The 22,029-nt window shown below is 42.9% G+C and overlaps 1 protein-coding gene across 1 annotated transcript; it reads right to left on the bottom strand.

Annotated features, from left to right (window-relative positions):
• Positions 1–16,065: 16,065 nt before the first annotated feature.
• ACTC1 (actin alpha cardiac muscle 1) lies at positions 16,066–21,358 on the bottom strand. Its single transcript, XM_002753571.6, has 7 exons — positions 21,298–21,358; positions 20,508–20,658; positions 19,078–19,402; positions 18,238–18,399; positions 17,918–18,109; positions 16,961–17,142; positions 16,066–16,396 (listed from the first exon to the last, which is right to left on the bottom strand). Exons 2-7 carry the CDS (start codon positions 20,634–20,636, stop codon positions 16,253–16,255), a joined length of 1,134 nt encoding a protein of 377 aa, XP_002753617.1. The 5' UTR covers positions 20,637–20,658; positions 21,298–21,358; the 3' UTR covers positions 16,066–16,252.
• Positions 21,359–22,029: the final 671 nt, after the last annotated feature.

Genomic DNA, 22,029 nt, shown 5'->3' with positions numbered 1-22,029 from the left:
TGTAAATAAGGAAAACTACCAGTAGTCTCTCTACTCAGATATAAGCATTGCCTTGCAGTTATTTTCCTATGCCTATATATCCAGTGATATGCAAGAGGGAGGGCAAAATAAAGATTCTTTTTTGAGACAAAGAATGAAAGAATTTTCTACTCATAGACTTTTACTGAAATAATTACACAGAACTGTCAGTCAAGAAAAAAATTAAAGCCAGAGTGGGATGTGAGAAAAAAATTATGAGGAAAAAAAGGTAACTTTCTTTCAAAAGAATCTATTGTAAGTATCTAATGTGAGTGAAGTGAGAATAAATACAAGCCTATCATAACAGAAAGAGCATAGAAGTTAACTTTAGATTGTGTTGAGTTAAACATATATTAAGTGCTTAAGAGCAAGCATTAGAAGAATAGAAATAGAATGTACAACTTCCATGCTAGTCGAGAACAAAAATGGGGGATGAGAAAAATGAAGAAAATAATTCAGTAGAAGTGAGTACAGTAGTCTTCTGGAGCTGCCATAACAAGATACCATGACTGATGGCTTACACAGAGACATTTATTTCTCACAATTCTGGAGGCAGGGAAAAGAAGATCAGGGTGCCAGCCGATTCAATTCTTGCTGAGGGCACTATTTCTGGCTCACAGATGCCACCTTTTTGCAGTGTCCTCACATGGTTGGGAGAGAGAGCAAGATCTCTGGTGTCACTTATTAGAAGGATGCTAGTGCCATCATGAGGAACCCACCCTCATGACCTCATCTAACCCTGATTACTTCCCAGAGTTCACATTTCCAAATGTCATCATTCTGGGGGTTAGGCCTTCAACATATGAGCTGGGATGCAGGACACATTAACAATCAGTTCATAATGAGGAAAGGAAACAAAACAAAAAGCATAGTCAAAAAAAAGCATAAAATTTAATGATGGAAGTATCCATATATTACGATGCATTCATACAATGGCATACCAGTTAGTAGTCAAAATGAATGAAATTGGTCTGTGCATCAATAATAGATTTCTAAAACTAAATGTTGAATGAAAAAAGCAAGATGGTAAATAATAAGTAGCACAAGACTCTATTTGTATCCATTTTAAACACAAGAACAATAGACTATGTTTTGATTTGTTTTGTTCTTTTTGAGACAGAATCTTGCTCTGTCATCCAGGCTGGAGTGCAGTGGCATGATCTTGGCTCACTGTAACCTGTGCTTCCTGGATTCAAGGAACTCCAACATGTCAGCCTCCCAAGAAACTGGGACTACAGGTACCCACCACCATGCCTGGCTAATTTTTGTGTCTTTACTAGAAACTGGGTTTCACCATGTTGGCCAGGCTGGTCTTGAACTCCTGATGTCAAGCGATCCACCAGCCTCGTCCTCCCAAACTGCTGGGATTACAGGTGTAAGCCACCACACCTGACTGTATATATTTTATATATGAATATTTAGTAGTAAATGTATTGATATTCACTAAGCATATTAAAAATACAGACTTATCTGAAGATGTGAAGAACAGACACCTATTTCTGGATAGTGGAAGAAAGGAGAAGGGGGTTGAAGAGGAGTACAAGGAAGCTTCTATTGTATCTGAATGTTTGCTTCACACCTATGGATTGGTGGGCACAGGGTTAGTGTTGAAGATGACACAATGAGTAGGAACAGATAATGTTCCTGTCATGGAACTTATAGTTTAAAAGGAGTCAGATATTCATGAAATAATCATTCCGCAAAAGTAAATTATAACTGATCTGTTCAAGAAGAGTGTTAGCGGGAGTGCAGGAGAGGGGAGAATGGCAACACTCCAGATGGAGGGACCACCATGTTCAAACCCTGGCAGTGGGCACGGGCATAGAGAAGAAGGCAAGAGCGCTAAGGCTGGGGGAAGAATGAGAAGGATGGGGCTGGAGCAGGAGACAGGACCAGATCATGTAAGTATTTTAGGTCACATGAAGGGCTCAGACTTTATCTTTAAAGGAGAAAGTCATTGAAGAGTTTCAGTGGTGGGAGGAAATTAATCAGAGTTGCAAATTTAGAAGATCATTCTTAACACAGTGAAGAGACAGAGGCCTGGAGGGCTGGAAGGGCAAGAGGAGATATGTGAAAGCTTTGTGAGAATCTGGGTGAGACCAGGACAGGGGAAATGAGAGAGAAAAAACAAGAGTAGAGGAAATTCATGTGCCAGAATCAAGAAATTTTTAGAATTACATTGCAAAGGACTTGGTGATAGATTGGCCAGGAGGAAGCGAGGGGGGAAACGGGGGTAAAGATGTGTTCCTTGCATAATTGTATGGACAGTTACTATTTCAGAGACATGAGGAATGCTGGAAGAAGACTGGGTTTGGGGATAAGATTATGAATTTAGTTTTGGACAATTTGAATTTAAAGTGCATTTGAGACATGCAAGTGGAGATTCAAGGAGAAAACTGAATATAAGTTTTAAGTATAAAGTGAGATTTAAAAATGGGGACATTGGAAAATGAACATAGGAGAAACTATGGCATGGGAACATGGCCTGTGTCATAGGCTGGGAGGTGGAAGACGGAAACAAAGGATACAGAAAAGCTAGAGGTTGAAGAAACATCAGGAGAAAGTAGCCAAAAGAGAGCTATGTTGATGGAGTAAAGTGGCAAAGCAGAGTGGGCTGAGAAACAAGTGGGCAGTCCAAGAAAGGAAGCAGGCCTTTTGAGGGGGTTGATTATGAAAAAGAGAAAGAGAGCAGAAGCTCGCACAAAATGTGGGGTTTAGGCCAGTGGTTTCTGACAGGAAGACTTGAACCTGCATAGTTTGTGTGAGGAAACTGAAGGTGGTAGCTTCAACTTTCTTTTTAGAGTTGGAAGGGGCAAGTCATGAAGGACAAAAAAGAAGGGAGATGAGTGACAGTAATTGTTTAAAGGCTTAAGAGTGGTTCGAAATGGCTACCAGCTGTTGACGGTTCCCTCTGTGTTTATAGACCACATTAATCTCTAGGCTCACATGCATTATCTCCTTACCTAGGGGGGCAAATTACTTCTCTAATGCCAAGAAGTTGTTATTTAATTCAATTTAGCTTTTTCTCTGTAGGAGTTCACTCTCTAGTTCAAGTTCCACACTGAACATGAAGCTGGCATTTGTGAAATGATAACCAACTCCTGTAACTTCTGAAACCACCTAGAGCCATTCTTGGGAATATGCTGGGGGGTGCTATGTAGTGGAGCAAGAAAATAACTGAGCATACAGAAGTGGATGGGACAGTATCGATAGAGCTGCTGGGCCACTGCTGGTTGAAGTGGCCTTGGAGAAAAAGGCAGGACCACAGGGAAATTGGCAACTCCCCACTCTGTTGCATCTCCCCCCCAAAACACACACTATCCAAATGATGACTCTCTTGGTCCAACCCTAAAAAGCAAAGTACTGAGAGGGAATGAGGAGCCATCATGTTTATTCCTGATTCACTAATGATATCGTCAGAGGCTCTGGGTGATGTGCTTGGCTTCCTTGTATACTGGTTTTCTGTCTGTGAAAGAGTGATCCCTGTGACACATATGGGAGCTGTTAGAGACAGCTTTAAATGAGAAGCTCCCTTTGAAAACTCAGTTTCCACCCCTAGAATTCAGTTTCTTCATTTGTAAAACAGAAGGGTTGGGCTAGATGTTCTCAGGTTCCACCCAGCTGTACCTTTCCCTGTTGTCCAATTCCATCATTTCCAAATGGGATGAGGCAAAGGGGAATGGGGAGGGGGGAATTTTGAACTAAACCACATAATCTGTCTCTTTCACAAAAGACACAGAGCCTGTGGAAGCACCTTGTTTTTCTCAGTGGCTTCCTGAGGCCTTTCAGGAAGACTCCCAGTTAATCTTAAGTATTTGCAACTCCATCAGGAAGGATTACATTGATTCTGCTGGAAATCTCTCTGCTTTTGGTAGGATGGAGCAAAGAAATAATAAAAATAAATTGCTGAAGGAAATGAATGGGATTATTCGAATCTACAAAAGACAATTTGAAAACTGGATGAGGATGCAACTAGGTCCATTTTTCTATTGCTACTACTTTGATGTGTGTTTGAACATTTTCCTAATAAAAAGTTTCTTAAGGAATATCTGGATTGGGCATGGTAGCTCACACCTGTAATTTCATCACTTTGGGAGGCCAAGATGGGAGGATTGCTTGAGGCCAGAAGTTTAAGACCAGCCTGGGCCTAGCAAGACTCTGTCTCGACAGAAAAATTTAAAAATTAGCCAGACATGGTGATGTGCACCTGTAGTCCCAGTTACTTGGGAGGCTGATGCAGGAGGACCACTTGAGCCTAGAAGTTGGAGGCTGTAGTGAGTTACTGTACCACTGCAGTCCTGCTTGGGAGACAGAGTCTCTCTCTCAAAAAAGAAAAACAAAAAGGAATATCTCAAAAATGGTTGTTGTAAACTCATGACTTTCAAACATTTTTTCAACATGATCCACAAAAAGGCATTTTATGTTGTGACCTCATATTATTCATATAGATAAAACAGAGTCCTACAAAATCTTTACCCTCACTAATTACAATGTACACTGATGTCTTCTCTCTTCCCTGCTTGGTTACTTTTTAAAAATGCTATTGTACCCTACTCAACTGATTTCCAGACTTATGTGACCTACAGCTTTAAAAACATGGATCTTAATAGCATCAAATCATTCTAGTGGCCAGTTGAGTTGAATATTTCAATAAGTGCCTGTTGGCCTGGGTCAAAATAAGAGAACTGGCTGTTTGGGGAGAAATGAAAGAGAATAAACAGTCATGGGCCAGGCACAGTGGCTCATGCCTATAATCCCAGCACTTAGGAAGGCCAAGGCAGGCAGATCACTTGAGGACAGAAGTTCAAGACCAGCCTAGCCAACATGGTGAAACCCCATCTCTACCAAAAATACAAAAACTAGCCAGGATGGTGGTACAGGCCAGTAGTCCCAGCTACTTGGGAGGCTGAAGCAGAATTGCTTGAACTTGGGAGGGAGGCAAAGGTTACAATGAGCTGAGATCGTGCCACTGCACTCTAGCCTGGGCACCATAGCAAGACTCTGTCTCAAAAATTAAAAAAAAAAAAAAGAGAGAGAGACAGTGAGAGAATTAACAGTCATGGAAATTTCACCAGCCTTCTTGGGAGGATCTGCTCCTTATCTTGGGGTGGGGGCAAGTATCATCAGGGCTTAACAAAATGAGAGTGCTTCACAGGCTACCACTTGTGTGTACAAGGCCCAGTTGCCCAACCTTTCTTAGACAGACTCATTGCTTTCAGATACTGTCCTGCAGCTTGAGTTTGTAGCCTGGCCTGCTTTTGAGCTTTTATTTTTCCCTCCCTGCCTCTCCTCACTTCCAGTCACCCTTCCTGGTTTTTCCATCTCTGAGATTATTTCTCCAACATGCCCAGGTTAAATTTATATCCTGTCCTCTCTTTTCCTTCACCATCCCCCCATATGGTGGCTCTCCCCCTAAACCCAATGTCATTGACAAAAGCAACACCTACTAAAGAGGAGGGATAGGGATGTGGCTGAGATTCACTCAGCACTTAAATCCCATTAAAGCAAAGATCAGACTAGAAAAGCAGGGCCCAGACAGAGAGCCTGATCTCTGGAAAAGAAGAGCTCTAGAGTTCATTTGACTTCAGTGTTTAAGAATGAAAGGTCGGTTATTCAGTCCTTCAACAAATAGCAAGCCAGTACTTGCTAGGGAGGAAGATGAGAATTTCAGGACCAAATCATTAATTCAAAAGACATAAGGAAAATACAGAATAGACAGCACTTTAATCTACTATAAAAGAACCTCAGGGATGTCATTTTTAAATGCTTTAAAAAGGGATCACATACATAAAGGCATCATATACGTGAAATTTTCACTGACTGGAAACAAAAGTTTGTGTTAGATGAACTACTCTCTAAAAAGCCTGTCTCTTCAGCTCATGGGAATGTTGCTATTTGTGCTGAGTGGAAGGGCATATCACGCATATCACTTCTCAGAAGTTGTATTTCTTTCAATATTAAGGTTAATGAGGTCTGGGCCCTATAATCTGCATGAGTAGGTTAATTCTCATGTGTCCTAGATAGTAGAGAGAAAAAGAGATTTAGAACTTCAGCTGAAGGGGAATGCACACACCACCATGCTGGAAATGAAGATGCGCAAAGACAGCGAGGAAAATCACTCCATACAGGGGTCCCTCCGCCTCAGCTTCTCCACCTGTAGAGGAGGCATGCCTTGGCGGAGCCCTCCTTCCCCAAGGCGTGAATGGGACATGCCAGTTCACAGGCTTCAAACACTTCTGGAGAAAAACAGTTATAGATAACATCCGAGGTTTGAAGATATTATCGTGAAAGAAATATTTTATCAAGAATTAATAGAGCTGCCATGACCCTGCTGGTAAAACACTCGCATCCTGAGTGAGTTTTCAGAAGTGGGGATGTGGTTTGAGTGATCTCCTGTCCCGTTATCAAGGGCATGATTTGCAAGATGCTGTTAGAAATGGCTGCATGTTGGGCCGGGCGCGGTGGCTCACGCCTGTAATCCCAGCACTTTGGGAGGCCGAGACGGGTGGATCACAAGGTCAAGAGATTGAGACCATCCAGGTCAACATGGTGAAACCCCGTCTCTACTAAAAATACAAAAAATTAGCTGGGCATGGTGGTGCGTACCTGTAATCCCAGCTACTCGGGAGGCTGAGGCAGGAGAATTGCCTGAACCCAGGAGGCAGAGGTTGCGGTGAGCCGAGATTGCGCCATTGCACTCCAGCCTGGGTAACAAGAGCAAAACTCCGTCTCAAAAAAAAAAAAAAAAAAAAAAAAAAAAAAAAAGAAATGGCTGCATGTTAAGTCAAAAGGTCAAAGTTTTAAAAACATTACAATTAAATGAGACTGTTTTAACGTGTTTGTTTAAAATGATAACACATTGTACCCAAAGGTAAAAGAACCATGTCACAACATTCTTCCTCATTCAAGGCTGTTTTTGACATCGTGATGATGACAAAGAAGAGGGCAAAGAAGGCAGACATATGAGGTTCCTGTTTGTTAACCCTTACAATAAAGTCCTCACTGCTACCTTCAAATATGTAGCTGCCTTTATTTTTAAAATTAAAGCTGATAAATAGAATGATTTGGGATTCGTTCACTCTGGCACTGTCTGGCTCTGTGCTAGACACTCTGTGCTATAGGGTATGGATAAAAAAGGCCAGTAGTAGAGACAAAAACAAAATAGAGAAGCAAACAAATAGCTTAAATTATGGTTAATAGGAACTGCCAGAGCAGATGAGACTAATCTACAGTGACAGAGGATTGCCTGGGGTTAACGTACAGAAGATTGAATTTGGAGGATCAGGAGGAAATATGGGGGGTGATTTAGAATGTACTATGTTTTGATTGGGATGGAAGTTATATATATTTGTCATAACTCTTTGAATTACATACTATAATGGACACATTGTATATAAGTTATTCCTCAATAAAGTTGAGTTAAAATAGAAAATTATGTGACACTCGGTATGACAGAGACAAACCTGGATAACGTAGTGGGGTGGAGTTGAGGTATGAGTCCAACTTAGATAAGGTATGTCGAGAAGTCTTTTCTGTGCAAGTAAGATTCTCTGTTGTAGGAAGTAATAAACAAAATTTATGGGAAGGTTTGTTTTGGGCTGAATTTCTGCACTAGGCCCCAAAACACCAGCGCAAAACAGAATGGAGTGAGTCACCTGTGCTGGGTGCTGCACAATCACCGAACTTATGAACAGGCAGGATTTTAGCATTAAAATTAGGTGAAATTTGTCTATTTACACCAAAAGGTGAACTATAGGACATAAAGACAGTTTGCACATAACCTTTATATGCTGGAAGAAGCTGGCTTATGGTCTGCAGTTGAAGAGAATGTTTATAAGGCTGGTCTTCTGCCCAATCAGATTCATAGTAATCGGGGTTGTAAATCAGAGTTAGGAGGGGTCTGATAGCTCTTATTATTAGGGAATTTAGCAAGCTGTAGGAATTTAGGGAGTTGTTAGGCCAGCTGAGCCCTGAACCCTCCACCATAAGTAACTTTTATTTCCTTGACCTTAGGGTTTGTCTTAGTGGATAAGAGGACATCTCAGACCACAGGGTGTAGACAGGATTTCTAAAATCTTATTCTACTTCTCAGTAAGTCTAACTTAATATTTTAACTCTATCATTTAGATATGTTCTTCATTTTTTATCCCAAGACTTGCTTCTGCATCTCTGAAATGTAGACCCGAAATTTCCCATATGTTCATGTATTCACTTCTGGAAACATCATCAGTCATAGAGAAAGCATGAATGTTTGTCTGTCTTCTCATAGCACATATGCTGAGCACTCACCACTGACCCAAAGTGAACATGGGATGTATGTTACATATATGTTTACCCATTGTGCATATCTTGGCACATGGTTGAGTAATATGGACTGTGTGAGTCATAAAACCCAACCTGCCCTTTCCTTTCTTGAAGAAAGAGCATCTTTTGACACACTGGAGACTATTTCTTTCTGGTTTGCTAACTGATATCAACAGTAAAGCTCTCCTTTCTACCATGTAGCCATCCTGGTGGTCTTTTAGATGACAGCCCTTACCCACTGTACCCTAATCCTTCCCACTTGTTTAAAGATGTCTAAAATCCTACATTCATTTGATGTGTAATGCAGATCCTCCAGTAGGTGTGATCACATAGGCTGTTCTCAATTCAAACTTTAGTTTGAATATGTTGCTAATACTTTCTAGAGTTAAAGGAAAACAAAGATATAATATATATGTAGATGGTGTTCCACCAAAATGCCTGCATAACACAGGAACTACCTCATACACACACACACACACACACACACACACACACACACACGAAACCCTTACCTAAGAGGTGTGTTCAGGCACTCATGGTTTTTGCCCTGAACTGTAGCAGCTCCATGTTCTTGTTTCTCTTGGCAACTTTTGGCCTTCTTTGCTTTCTCAACCCATCTTGGCCACCATCTGCTATGTGTCAGTTCCAGAGACCGCAAACAACTAACAGCACCACCTGTGCTTCTTCTTAGTTCCAGCTAAAGAGAGAGAAAAAAATGTCTGATTGGTTGCTGGTCCTTAAATATACAAGTCCTCATGTCAGACATATTCCCCTCTGGTTCCATTAGTCCTGGGGCAATGCATGAAACAAACTTGTCTGCCTAGGGCCATTCCTTCAGAAGGGGTTAGATAAGTGTATCTGTGTGGGAGAGATAGGTACAGTTCATTTATAAGGGGGAACTGAAGGGATAGAGAATGCAGAATGCATACTGTTCCTGATGGTTTTGCAGTTCTAAATTCCCTATGAGGTCCAACTCTACTCTATATCCTCAGATTTTAGGAGTTCCTCTATATCTCTTTAATAAACTCCCTTCCTGACTTAACTTCCTAGTTTGAGGAGAATTCTGTTCCTTGAGACTAAGAGCATTAACCAGAACCTAGAGCCAAAGAAATGAAACCCAAATCCCTAAAAACACAAAAGAAATCCCATGAGGCAGAAGCATGGCACAAAGCCAGGGAGTTGAGTGGGAGTGGAGCGGGGACAGTGTTTCTCCCTAAGTGCTTGCTCCTGTACAGATCCAGCTGGCAGGAAAAGGAGTTAGTTGGAAGTCTCAGCTTGTGGAAGCAAATTCTCTCCTGTCAACTTGCTTAGACAATAGTAAATCTACTCATCCATCTATGCTGATTCTATAGCTACAAAGGGAAGTGAAGAAAGGCCAGGCTCTTGAATGTGGATGAGAAGAGGATGGGGAGAATAGTGAGAGTCGAAGAGCACAGAAGAACAGAGGGCAAATCCTCTTCACAGGGCTATCAGCCCAACCCTTTGTTGATTGTTCTCACCTGTATCGTGTGTGGGAACACACACTCACATGCACACACACAGCTGCTGCTCCTCCTACCCACACCACAACTCTCTGTAATTTGTCTTCCAGGTCTCCAAGAAAGAGACTTTGTATTTCTCTTTGCTTTCCTTCACATCCTGGTATAAATGCCCTTTAACAGTTTTCTCCCTACTGAGCTTTCTAGTCCTTCATTTTTCCTATTCATTTTTCCTATTCTCAAGAGAAACTCAATATAGAGAAACTATAACAATGTGATTTGAAGGGACTAAGGGACTTCTATAGCACACCTCTGCCCCTCTCCAACACCTCTCTCCCCAGCCTCCAAAGTTCATGCCAAAAAGAAGACAATGAGGAAGAAAGGAAGATAAACCTAGTTGAGTAATTCAGCTCAGACTGGGAATGGTGCTGAGTGTATTAAGCATATTTTGTTTCATTCTCATGAAAACTCTGAGAACATGATTCTAGTTAGGCCCTGCAACAGATTTTTAAACTCTTTGTATCATGCTTAATTCTCTTACAATTTGGATATATATTTTTTATTTTTTATATCTTTTCTATTAATATGTATATTTAGAGCAAATACTCATCAAGTTCCTTCTGATGAATACTCCATCCCTATGAACCTACAGTTTTTTCTAAAACTAGGATCCTTATACTACATTTCAATGATGGAGCTCCCTTTTATATATTAAAATCAAACCAATTATAACACAATGGAATTGTGCTGTTAGTTGTTTGTGGTCTCTGGAACTGACACATAGCAGATGGTGGCCAAGATGGGTTGAGAAAGCAAAGAAGGCCAAAAGTTGCCAAGAGAAACAAGAACATGGAGCTGCTACAGTTCAGAGAAAAAACCATGAGTGCCTGAACACACCTCTTAGGAAAGGGCTTCTTCTTTCCTAAAGAAGCTAAGTAATTCACTTAAAGACCACTCAACTCATCAGTGGCAGAAGTAGGATTTAAGCTCAAATCTTTCTGACCCAAAGCCCATGCAACATCAAGCCTTTTGGTTAATCTAATGAGAAACTATATGTAGAAAACTTTTGTTAAATTATGCTGGCGTTTTCTGGCAGGGAGATCTGTTTGAACATTCTCTTGGGAATATAGTTTAGGTAAAAGATTGCTTAATTGGCACAATATGCTCTTTGAAGGATGCAGGTAAAAGACGGATGACATGGTTTGGATCTGTGTCCCCACCAAATCTTATGCTGAATTGTAACCCCTAATGTTGGAGGGCCTGGTGAGAGGTGATTTGATCATGGAGGTAGATTTCTCATAAATAGTTTCACACCATTCCCTTGGTGCTGTCCTCATCTTAGTGAGTTCTCATGAGATCTGGCCATTTAAAAGCGTGTGGCACCTCCCTGCCCTTTACTCCTGCTCCCACCATGTGAGATACCTCACTCCCTCTTTGCCTTCTGCCATGACTGGAAGCTTCCTGAGGCCTCCTTAGAAGCAGAAGCTACTATGCTTCTTGTTCAGCCTGCAGAACCATGAGCCAATCAAGCATCTTTTCTTTATAAACTACCCAGTCTCAGGTATTTCTTTATAGCAATATGAGAATGGACTAATACAACAGGGAAGTTTCCATTTATATGACTGGAGTGGTAGGGAGAATGTCCCGGATGGCCGGCATTTGGTGGAAGACACTGGAAAAAAGGTCCAAAGTGTACATCCTAGAGTTCAAGAGGCCTTGGCAAAATTTTACTATTTTGCCTAAGGCAGGTTTACTCTTAAATTTCTTACATGATGTCTGCTTTATCAGACCCTGACCTTCATGATGCCTCTAGGCCACTTGCAGTAATGTTTCCAAAGTTCCCCAAGTCATCTTCCTGTGTTAACACTTACCCTGTTGACCCAATTCCTTGCTTACAGTTGACTCTAGAGTTTATGTCTTATTTACTATTTAAGCCCTTTTTATTTCTACTTTACTTCAGCTTTCCCTTGGGGCCATTTTCTTTCTGTCTCCCCTCGATAGTCCTGAATTCCATGGAAGTTACAATGAAACAATGCAGGAAATAAGCAGACAATGAGGCTGCAGGACATGCAGGCCATCCCTACTTAACTCTCAGCTGATGACTGAAATATATTTCAGCCACACTGAAATATATTATCCAAAGTTTCTCAGTCTTGCCTCCTAGTTTTGTCTGCATGAAGTCATTGCTCTTCTCAAGTCCTTCTCAGGACCTGTCAAATCAAAACTCCTTCACCTTCAGCCTCAACCAGGGAGAGAAGGGGGCCCAGAACCACAAGAACTCAGTGAAATATAGTTGAACTGAATGAAGCTCTTTATCCTCCTAGTCAGTCTTTCTTGCATCTACTGCACCCAGGGCAAATGAATGAACTTCACAGAACATCTTCTGGCATCAAGTTCATCAGTGACCAGAGATGTACTTTTGCAACCTCCCCAGGAGCTCAGTTTTGGATGTCTTCCTACCATGAGTTTGGTTACCATAGCAACAGCCAGAGAAGCTCTGCCTGGAAGAGCTATTTCTTATATAATGAGCCTGGAAGATCTTAAGGTGAACATAGACAACTTTTGCTGTTTTAGGCCTAAAAGACCTAACCTTCTTTCTCTCCCTGTTAGTTACTGGGATGTATTTATAGCATTTACATCATGTTAACCATAAAATGAATATGACTTTATTTCCTTTTAAAAAGCAAGATAGTTGGATCATATAGAGATCACTGGGTTCCTGGGTCCTTAGGCCACACTGAAATATATTATCCAAAGTTTCTCAGTCTTGCCTCCTAGTTTTGTCTGCATGAAGTCATTGCTCTTCTCAAGTCCTTCTCAGGACCTGTCAAATCAAAACTCCTAAGCTAGCAGTTTGGAGCCATCCAATATTTGGTCCCTCCCCTACAAGCCTCCTCCTCTAGCTCACTGGGTGTAATGTTTGCACCATTTTGTCCTCTTCCTTTAGAGGAAGAGGTACCATCCCTACCTGCTAAAGAGTATTGGTCAGTCTCTATGGTAAGAATGGTATGACTCGGTTCCTAAGCCTGACCAGGCTCAGACACTTTCCTGGGACTTCTGCCAGTACTATATGGGAAGGCATTCTTTTGTCTCAGAGGCTGCTAAGTTGGTAGGTCAGGAGTCTTGGACCATCGTGTCCAACCTGTGGAGAAATCCTGTATTAGTCTGCCAAGGCTGCCATAACAATACCATAGACTGGGTGGCTGTATTAGTCCGTTCTCATGCTACTAATAAAGACATACTTGAGACTGGGCAATTTATAAAGGAAAGAGGTTTAATTGACTCAAAGTTCAGCGTGGCTGGGGAGGCCTCAGGAAACTTGCAATCATGGTGGAAGTGGAAGCAAACACATCCTTCTCCACACGGTGGCAGGAAGGAGAAGCGCAGAGCAAAAGTGGAGAAATCTCCTTTAAAAAACCATCACATGTTGTGAGAACTCACTTATCATGAGAACAGAATGAGGGTAACTGCCTCCATGATCCAATTACCTCCCACTGGGTCCCTCCACGACATGTGGGAATTATAGGAAGTACAGCTGAAGATGAGATTTGGGTGAGGACACAGCCAAACCATGTCAGTGGCTTAAACAACACACATTAACTTCTCACAGTTCTGGAGGCTGGATGTCTAAGATCAAGGTGTCAGCAGTCTTCTTTCCTCAGCTTACAAATGGGTCCCCTTCTGGCTCTACCCTCACATGGCTTTTCCTCTGCGCTTGCACTCCTGCTGTCTCTTCTCCCTCTTGTAAGAACACTAGTCCTATTGGATTAGGGCTCCACCCTTATGACTTCATTTAACCTTAATTACTTACTGAAAGATCTTGTCTGCAAATACAGTCACATTGGGAGTTAGGGCTTCAAGTGAGTTTTGATGGAACACAATTCAGACTGTAATAAATTATATGGGAGAACTGGAAAAAAAGGTGAAGACCCAGTCACATTTTTCTAGGCTCTGGATACAGTGAGTCAGCCCTACCCTTCTAAAGATTTCATTTACTTCAGTAATTTTTCTTTTCTCTCCACTGTACTCTCTTAAATATTTAAACACATCTACATAATGGCCATTGTTTAGTCAAAATAAAGGAAGAAATAGTGTTTGGGGGTATTAGAATCTACAAACAATACTTTATTATAAATTAAGAAGAAATATACTCTATATAGTTCTTTGAATACTGCACTTTAACCGAAGACACAGGCACTATCAACGTCTCGATTATTTTATACATATAAAGATTGCCTTAAGCAAACACTTTTGCCCCAATACCTTCCTTAAACACAATTTTTAAGATTCAGTTGTTCCAATATTTTATACCCTATCATCAAGCAGAGACGAGAAGACCTCAGAATTCAACAAGAATCTGCGTGCTTACCTCTTCCGATACAAACACTAGAAGCTGATTCTTAATGCTTCTACTTTTACACAGAAATAAAAATATCCACTCCATTTCTAATCACAAATGGAGAGAACCCGAGGTGATACCCCAGCCAATCATCTACCATTAAATAATTAATACTGTGCTCAGAGGATAAAATTCATAATATTTATGCACTCAATTGTACAGATGAGAAGAAAGAGACACAAAAACTAGTGAAATCATACCTTCCAGTGCATGACTTTTAAACCAATTCATCTGTACTATAGGATACAATGGGGTGGCAGGGAGAGGGGAGGATCTACAATAATTTTTATACCTCCTTATCTGAAGAAAATGCCACCAAATTAATGTATTATTTTGCCTTTATTGCAAAGAAGGCCTTCCATTTGAATATGCTAGATACAGAACTCTAAACTCTTGAGTTTTTTAATCACAGAAAATGTGCCCTCATCCATCTTTGTGTCCCCTGCCCTTAATACTATGCTTGACCCAGAGTCAGGGATCAAAGATATTTTTGGTATGAATGGGCAGAAAGACACATGCATGACCTTGAATGATAGTGGCAATTGATTACAACTTATTAAAGTTGTCTGATGTGTCCAGACAACTTTGAACTATTGAACTCAAATTCTCAAAAGGCATGTGATGCAATGGGGTTATCCTTGATAGAATATAACTAAAGTTAGAAAGATTATTTTAGAGGTACCATCAGAGTAGATGTCAGAAAATCTGGGTTCTCATCTTGCATATTCCACAAATAGTTTATAGCATTGCACCAGTTGCTTAATCTCTGTGTCTTGAATCCTCATCAATAAAGTTCAATTAAGTGCATTCAAACACTTATGTGAATACTAACAGTTCATTGGCAATTCATTTGAAAATAAAAATCTGTAAGGCTTCTGCAATCTAGTTGAAATCTACCTTTCCCATTGGATTTTCTAAAATTCATCAGCACCTCCCAGCCTGCCCCATGTTTTGTATCCACGCTTCCTTCTGCTGAGATGTTCTCTTTGCTATCTTCACCTCCCTAATTCCCAACGATTCTTCAAGACCCAGACCCACATACATCTCAAAGCCTTCAGGTGCACATGCACTAGGGGATTATGTGTAGGTGTGTGAACTCCTCGAGGATGGAGCACATTCAATTCTTTTCAGTGCTGCCCCTAGCAGCCTTCCCACCATACTTTGTAAGAGTTCTGCATGGAGCAAAGCAAATACTATGGTCCTGGCCTCCCCTTGTTCCCTCAGAACCTCTTAGGTTCACTCAACCCAAGATCTCAAGATTTCAAAGAAATGAAGAGATTGAAGGCCTCCATCTCACAAGTTAGTCACTGATCGGGCAGAGCGTTTGGCTTCTGCTTCCTCACATTTGTTTTGCACACACACAGTGGTCTTGATGTTTAGAGGAGAGGGTATTTGCATTGGGGCATGGCTGGCCCAACTGTCAGCCAACGTTCATGTTTCGTTCATAGCCCTCAGGAAGACAACTGAGAGTTCAAAGAATTGAGAAATTAAGCCCATTTATTTAAAATCATCTTTGACTTTCTCATTACCAACATATGTGTATTTTCTGCAAGGTTACAAAAGCAACTGGAACATATGTTAAAACAACAATTTCAGTGTCATCTGCAGCAACTAATTCTAGAGAACTGTTTTATCCAATTTCACTTCTTACTTTTATGGAACTAAACCTTAATCCACTTTTCAGGTATGAAATATATTCATGATTCTGTCCCAAAATACGAAATCAAAAGTTAGCATTATAACTCCCAGCTAACTGTCACATTAATTCATCTGGATGAACTTTGTGGTTCTGAACTCTGACAGTGCTCAGGATGTCAAGGCTAACACCTGCCCACCCCATGCCCACCCCAAAAACAGATGAGAGGCTTTTATAGGTTGCAAGTCCTGGTCTGGTTTATTTATAAAGCAATAAATATTAGAAGCACAAACAAATTGCACGTGTGTAAACAAACTGTACAATGATTGATGAGAGATGAGGGAAGGTGGTTTGGAAGACTTCAAGAAGCATAATACCATCATCCTGACTGGAAGGTAGATGAAGAAAGCAAGCACCTCAGAAGCATTTGCGGTGGACAATGGATGGGCCTGCCTCATCGTACTCTTGCTTGCTAATCCACATCTGCTGGAAGGTGGACAGAGAGGCCAGGATGGAGCCCCCAATCCAGACAGAGTATTTACGCTCAGGGGGAGCAATAATCTGCAGAAAGCAAACAAAAACTTCCCGTGAACTCTGAAGTTCCAAGCAAGGGAGAAATAACACATTGGGAGAAGTCACAGGAAAAAAAAAATTAGATATTAATTAGCTATAATGTGGGATATGTCATACTACAAAATGATATACCCAATCAAATTATGTGAACTCACCTCTATTTCATCATTTGTTATTAAAGATACATTTTATTATTAAATGAAATTTCTCCACTTATCGAGAGTATAATTTAGCAACAAGCTAAATGTATAGTGAAGGCTAGCCCAAAAGCTGGGGTCTTTTAAAATGTATTAGAAGATTTTATTGCGTGTGTGTGTGTCTTTTTTTTTTTTTTTTGTAAAAGATTTATTTTTATTCCCTGCCTAAAAGTATTTTGAAAGTTACCTATCTTGGAAAAAGCGCTAAGAAAATCAGACGAAGTGCTAGAAAAGCTAACGGGTAAAGTTGGTAGGAGACAGGAAACTGAGTATGAAGGGAAAAGGAATTAGGAATGTGGTTCTGCTTAGAATACCAAGATTTGCCTTGGATTTCCCATTCACGGAAGTTATTTACCTTAATCTTCATGGTGCTAGGAGCCAGGGCAGTGATTTCCTTCTGCATACGATCAGCAATGCCAGGGTACATAGTGGTGCCTCCAGATAAGACATTGTTGGCATACAGATCCTTGCGGATATCAATGTCACACTTCATAATGCTATTGTAAGTTGTTTCATGGATGCCAGCAGATTCCATACCTAGGAACAAGTCACGCAAACACACACACACGCAAAAAAAAAAAAAAAAAAAAAAAATCACAGTGCATTCAGGTCAAGGTAGAGGGGAAAGAACAGGATTTCTTTGTGTGAGTGAGCTGTCACCATTTGTCTCAGAAACATATGTTCCCCTATAAGACACACTGCCGGGTGGAATGGGTGCCTGACAGTTAATCCATGATAGAATGCCAAGAAAAGAGCAACTGTGCTTAGCACCTGTTTTGAGTAAACACCTCCTGTAACTATCAGATGTATGAAGATGTATTGGAAAAGGACAAGATACACGTTTAAACTAAAATGAATGCAGTTTTTGTTTATGGACTAAAATCAGATGCTGACAAAGTTCCTCGTGAAAAGCATTGCTTAGGAACGATATGTGTTGACATACAAGTGTCCAGTTATTAATATATTAGGAATGTTATTGCATTCAATGATGAGTAACTTGGAAAAGCCAGCTACTTGGTAATGAAACTTACTGGAAGAAGTCAGCACCTGTGAAATAGCTCTTTTTCTGCAGATTACTACTGTGTCATCCTTTATTTTGAGATGAACTCAGTGTGTCATCCTTTATTATATCACTAGAGCAGAACATAGACTTTCCCTCTAATGAGCCATCAGGACTTGAGGTTGAGCTGTGTGGGAATCCAAACTATGATTTCTTTTAACTCAAGGACTTCTTGAGTCTTCTAGATTTTACTCTGGGAAGCCTAAGATTTCCAGGGAAAATCGTGCCTCTGCACCAGACCCTACAACTCACCAATGAAGGAGGGCTGGAAGAGCGTCTCAGGACAGCGGAAGCGCTCGTTGCCAATAGTGATGACTTGGCCATCAGGTAGTTCATAGCTCTTCTCCAGGGAGGAGGAAGAGGCAGCTGTGGCCATCTCATTCTCAAAATCCAGGGCAACATAGCACAGCTTCTCTTTAATGTCACGGACAATTTCACGTTCAGCTGCAGAAATAAAGGGTATCACAGTGAAGCTCTGAAGCAAGAAGTCAATTATAGGGAGGTAGGCAGATTCAGTGAGGGAGAAAGGAAGCAGACCCACACTGTGGCAGATGAGACACACCCACACCCACCAGTGGTGACAAAGGAGTAGCCACGCTCAGTGAGGATCTTCATGAGGTAGTCAGTGAGGTCCCGACCAGCCAGATCCAGGCGCATGATGGCATGGGGCAAAGCATAGCCTTCATAGATGGGGACATTGTGAGTGACACCATCCCCAGAGTCCAGAACGATGCCTGTCAGGGGAAGTAGACAAGAACAAGGTAAAGTCCTAAGGACACCACTGCTTTAGCCATGGTGAAGCCTGCTTCCAATCTTGGTTGAGATATTCTAGCAATGTGCATTGATCCAGATAAAATTAGATCCCTTACACACAAAGAATAAAAATGAGCATCGTGCACACTAAATCTGAAACAAACTGCAGCTCATCCTTTCAACTATTACAGTAGGAAAAAAATTTCCTGAGGACACTTTCATATGACCATCCTTCTTATCAGCCCTGAGCACATTATGTAAACACCCAAGTGTGTTTTTCTCTGTTTTTACTGGACTTATGCGTTTCCCTCTCTTTTGACTCAGGCCCTGTAGGGAATGTACTCTCCTTGAGGATGCTTACCCAGGTGATATGATGGTTTAAACACATCCCAAGGACTGCTGCACTCCAAGTTGCTACATTGTGCTGAGCTTTAAATAAGGGAAGGACCTAACTCCACAGTTTATCAGCTCCAACAATACGTGTGCTCTGGAATTAACCTCAGGGCACTATTGCCACCTCACTTTTAGTACAGAGACCTTGCTAGGAAATGGGAGGAAAGGGATTATCCTTTTTTCAATCTGGGGAATCTGATTTCACAGCAAGGTTGGTGACTTAGGAATATGATTCATCAGTAACTGTCCCCAGAGCCCAAGCGTACCTGTGGTACGGCCAGAAGCATACAGGGATAGCACTGCCTGGATGGCCACGTACATGGCAGGGACATTGAAGGTCTCAAACATGATCTGGGTCATCTTCTCCCGGTTGGCCTTGGGGTTCAGTGGGGCCTCTGTGAGCAGGGTAGGGTGCTCCTCAGGAGCCACACGGAGCTCGTTGTAGAAGGTGTGGTGCCAGATCTTCTCCATGTCATCCCAGTTGGTGATGATACCGTGCTCGATGGGGTACTTCAGGGTCAGGATGCCTCGCTTGCTCTGGGCTTCATCACCTACATAGGAGTCCTTCTGACCCATACCAACCATAACTCCCTATGAGAAGAAAAAATAAGAGAAAATCATGCTCCCACCATGTCAGGAATATAATCAGTGTCTTGTCCATTTATATCTAAGTGACCAATTCAAGGAACATATTTAAATGCCAGAAATAATAAGCAATAGGATTTTATCCCAATTTAGAAGAATTATTTAAAAATCAATCTTCCACCTTCCCACCACTCCCCCAAAGATGTATAATTCTATTGTTGAGAATATAACTCAGGAGAGAATGAAGCTTTTTCACTGAAGAAGCAGAGCCTTACCTCACCTTAAAAATATCATATGCCTTCATTAAATTATTAAGCTCATCACCCATGTCAAAGGGAATATAGATGACTGCATTTTGGAATGACTGAATTAATGACACATTGTATTTCTCCTAAGAAAAGATTTTGACATTCAAGTGAACACATAATGATGGGCTGATATGCCATCTTCACTTTAACTGAAATTGAGCCTGTCCAGAGCTGTCCTGGAGTCATTCACCAGCTCTGAGGACTAAGGTCTCCTCCTTGGCAGCCTGCCTGACCAGGCATGTGACAAATCCAGAGAGCATGGCATTTCTTTTAATAAACGAGGTGGCATGTCACTATCACCATGGCACTTGCTGCCTCTGTCACGCCTGGCTTCTAAAAATGCCACAGCCAGGAAGGAGATAGATTTCACCTTTGGGAAGCCCTGTAAACTGGCTGTGAACAGGAGAGAGGAATGTGATTGGTTGGGAGAGGTTATATTGTTAGAAATTTAAACAGGGCTGAAAAGGGAAGACAAGGAAGACAGTGAAGTGTATAAGGCAGAGAAGACCCTAAGGACTAAAAGTCCAAAAGGCCATGAATGGAAAGAAGCTGGTGGCGTTCACACCAGCGAGTGGGACCCTTTGAGAGGCCTGCCACTCAGATGTACATTTCTCAGTATGTTGGGGTTTGATGGGGTATTGCTTGCCTTCTCTTGGATTTGAAGTGAATCAGCCTTTCCTTAATTTGACCTAAAGAGTTCACACCACAAGTGGGTCAAGCGAGAGCCATTTCTTAGATGGCTGGACAGAGGAGTTGGCAGGAAGGGGTATCGAGTAGGACTAGGGGCTTGGCAGGAAGTTTACCTGGTGCCGCGGGCGGCCCACGATGGATGGGAAGACCGCGCGGGGAGCGTCATCGCCCGCAAAGCCGGCCTTCACCAGCCCAGAGCCGTTGTCGCACACCAGGGCGGTGGTCTCCTCGTCGTCACACATCTTGGCACAGCTTCAGGAGGTTCTGCAGGTTGAGGAGGGGAGGGTGGGCCAGCTCAGCTGCCTGTGCAGCTGGCTTTCTCCGCACCCAGAGAAGGGGACAGAGCAGAGCGGGGATGCGGGGACTGGATAGGGGCGTGGGCAGGGGAGATTCCTGCCACTTCTCTTCCCCTCAAGTCATAAAAGGGAGAGAAGCCGCGGAGGAGACGGGAGGGGGCAATCCATCCAGGCTCTCTGGCCAGGAGTCTCACCTAGGGCACCAGGTGCAAGGAGGACCCAGGAAACCCAGTTCCTTAGTCCTCCCCAGCTGTTTTTTCTTCCTTTTCACAAACTGGGAACTCGACCTCCAGCCCTGTCCATCCCGCCCTGCCTGTGCCACAGATGGAGGGGAGAGCGCACGAGAGTTGGGACCCAAACGCCCCTTAGGGAGCCACAGAATTCCCCTTCTTAGAGCCCCTGCTGGGTCCTGCGAGGACCGACGCCCAGGAGAAACAATTTAGAACCAAATCGAAAAGTGTAGGGGGAAAAAAGCAGTTGCAGAGCGGCAGGAGTCGGGGCCTCGGCCGAGGGCGGGCCATGCCGCGGCGCGGGGTTGGGGCTGATGTCTGGCAAGGCCTGCGGACCGAGACAGGAGGGAGCGCACAGGGCCCGGGCTCTGACTCACCGTCCGCTGGGCGGGTCGGGTAGGCTTGGCTCGGGGCGGCGGGTGCTGGGTGGCGGGCGCTGGGTGGCGGGCTCCAAGACGGCCGCTTTATAGCACGCTGATGGACAGGGTCAGTTGGAGCAGCCGGGGGCAGGGGTGGGGGGCCCGGTCTGCCACCTTGCCTTATTTGGTCGCCTTTGCACTCGCTAGGACTACCGAGGCCATTCTTGGAGCCAAGTGCAGGGGAGAGGATCAGCCAGTGGGGCCCCCAGACCATGTAAGGAAGGGGAGGGGGCAGCCAGGGGGATGGCCAAATAGGGAGCTGGGGAGGGGCAGGAGGTGAAGGGTAGGGGGCAGGGGAAGACTAAGTGACGCCAGCCCACTCCTCCCTGTTTCTGGGGTGGGTGTTCTCCCTGAATGGGCTGTGGATTCTGTCCTCACAGCCCCACCAATCTTGGGGACAATAGGCCACATGCAAGTGGGGGGGCTTGGCGCCCTGCCCTCTGCTGAGGGGTCCCGACAGCTGGCCAGGGCAGCAGGGGAGCGACACCGGCTTCTCCTCTTCCAGGGCTGCCATGAGCACAAAGGACACCACAACAGCACATCTGAGTGTCTGGAAAAGGGGCAAGCGGGACAGGGCACCCTTCTGGTCTAGTCCCCAGCAGCCTGGATAGCTTTACTCAGAGAGCTGGGGCTGGGCTCATCTAGGTCAGAAAACTGAGATTAACCAAGGCCACCTAATTCCAAATCACA

This window comes from Callithrix jacchus, chromosome 8, assembly GCF_049354715.1.
Source record: "Callithrix jacchus isolate 240 chromosome 8, calJac240_pri, whole genome shotgun sequence".
Taxonomy (NCBI): Eukaryota; Metazoa; Chordata; class Mammalia; order Primates; family Cebidae; genus Callithrix; species Callithrix jacchus.
The sequence above is the reverse complement of the archived record's forward strand: the minus strand, read 5'-3'. Positions and strand labels throughout refer to the sequence as shown.

Bases quoted from the DNA above. Each gene is read 5' to 3' on its own strand.
- ACTC1 (XM_002753571.6), bottom strand. From the start codon at position 20,636: ATGTGTGACGACGAGGAGACCACCGCCCTGGTGTGCGACAACGGCTCT. The intron at 18,400-19,077 runs GTACGCTTGGGC...TTCCCCTGACAG, and splicing joins TGCTTCTGGCCGTACCACAG to GCATCGTTCTGGACTCTGGG. The intron at 16,397-16,960 runs GTAAATAACTTC...TGCTTTCTGCAG, and splicing joins CTAGCACCATGAAGATTAAG to ATTATTGCTCCCCCTGAGCG.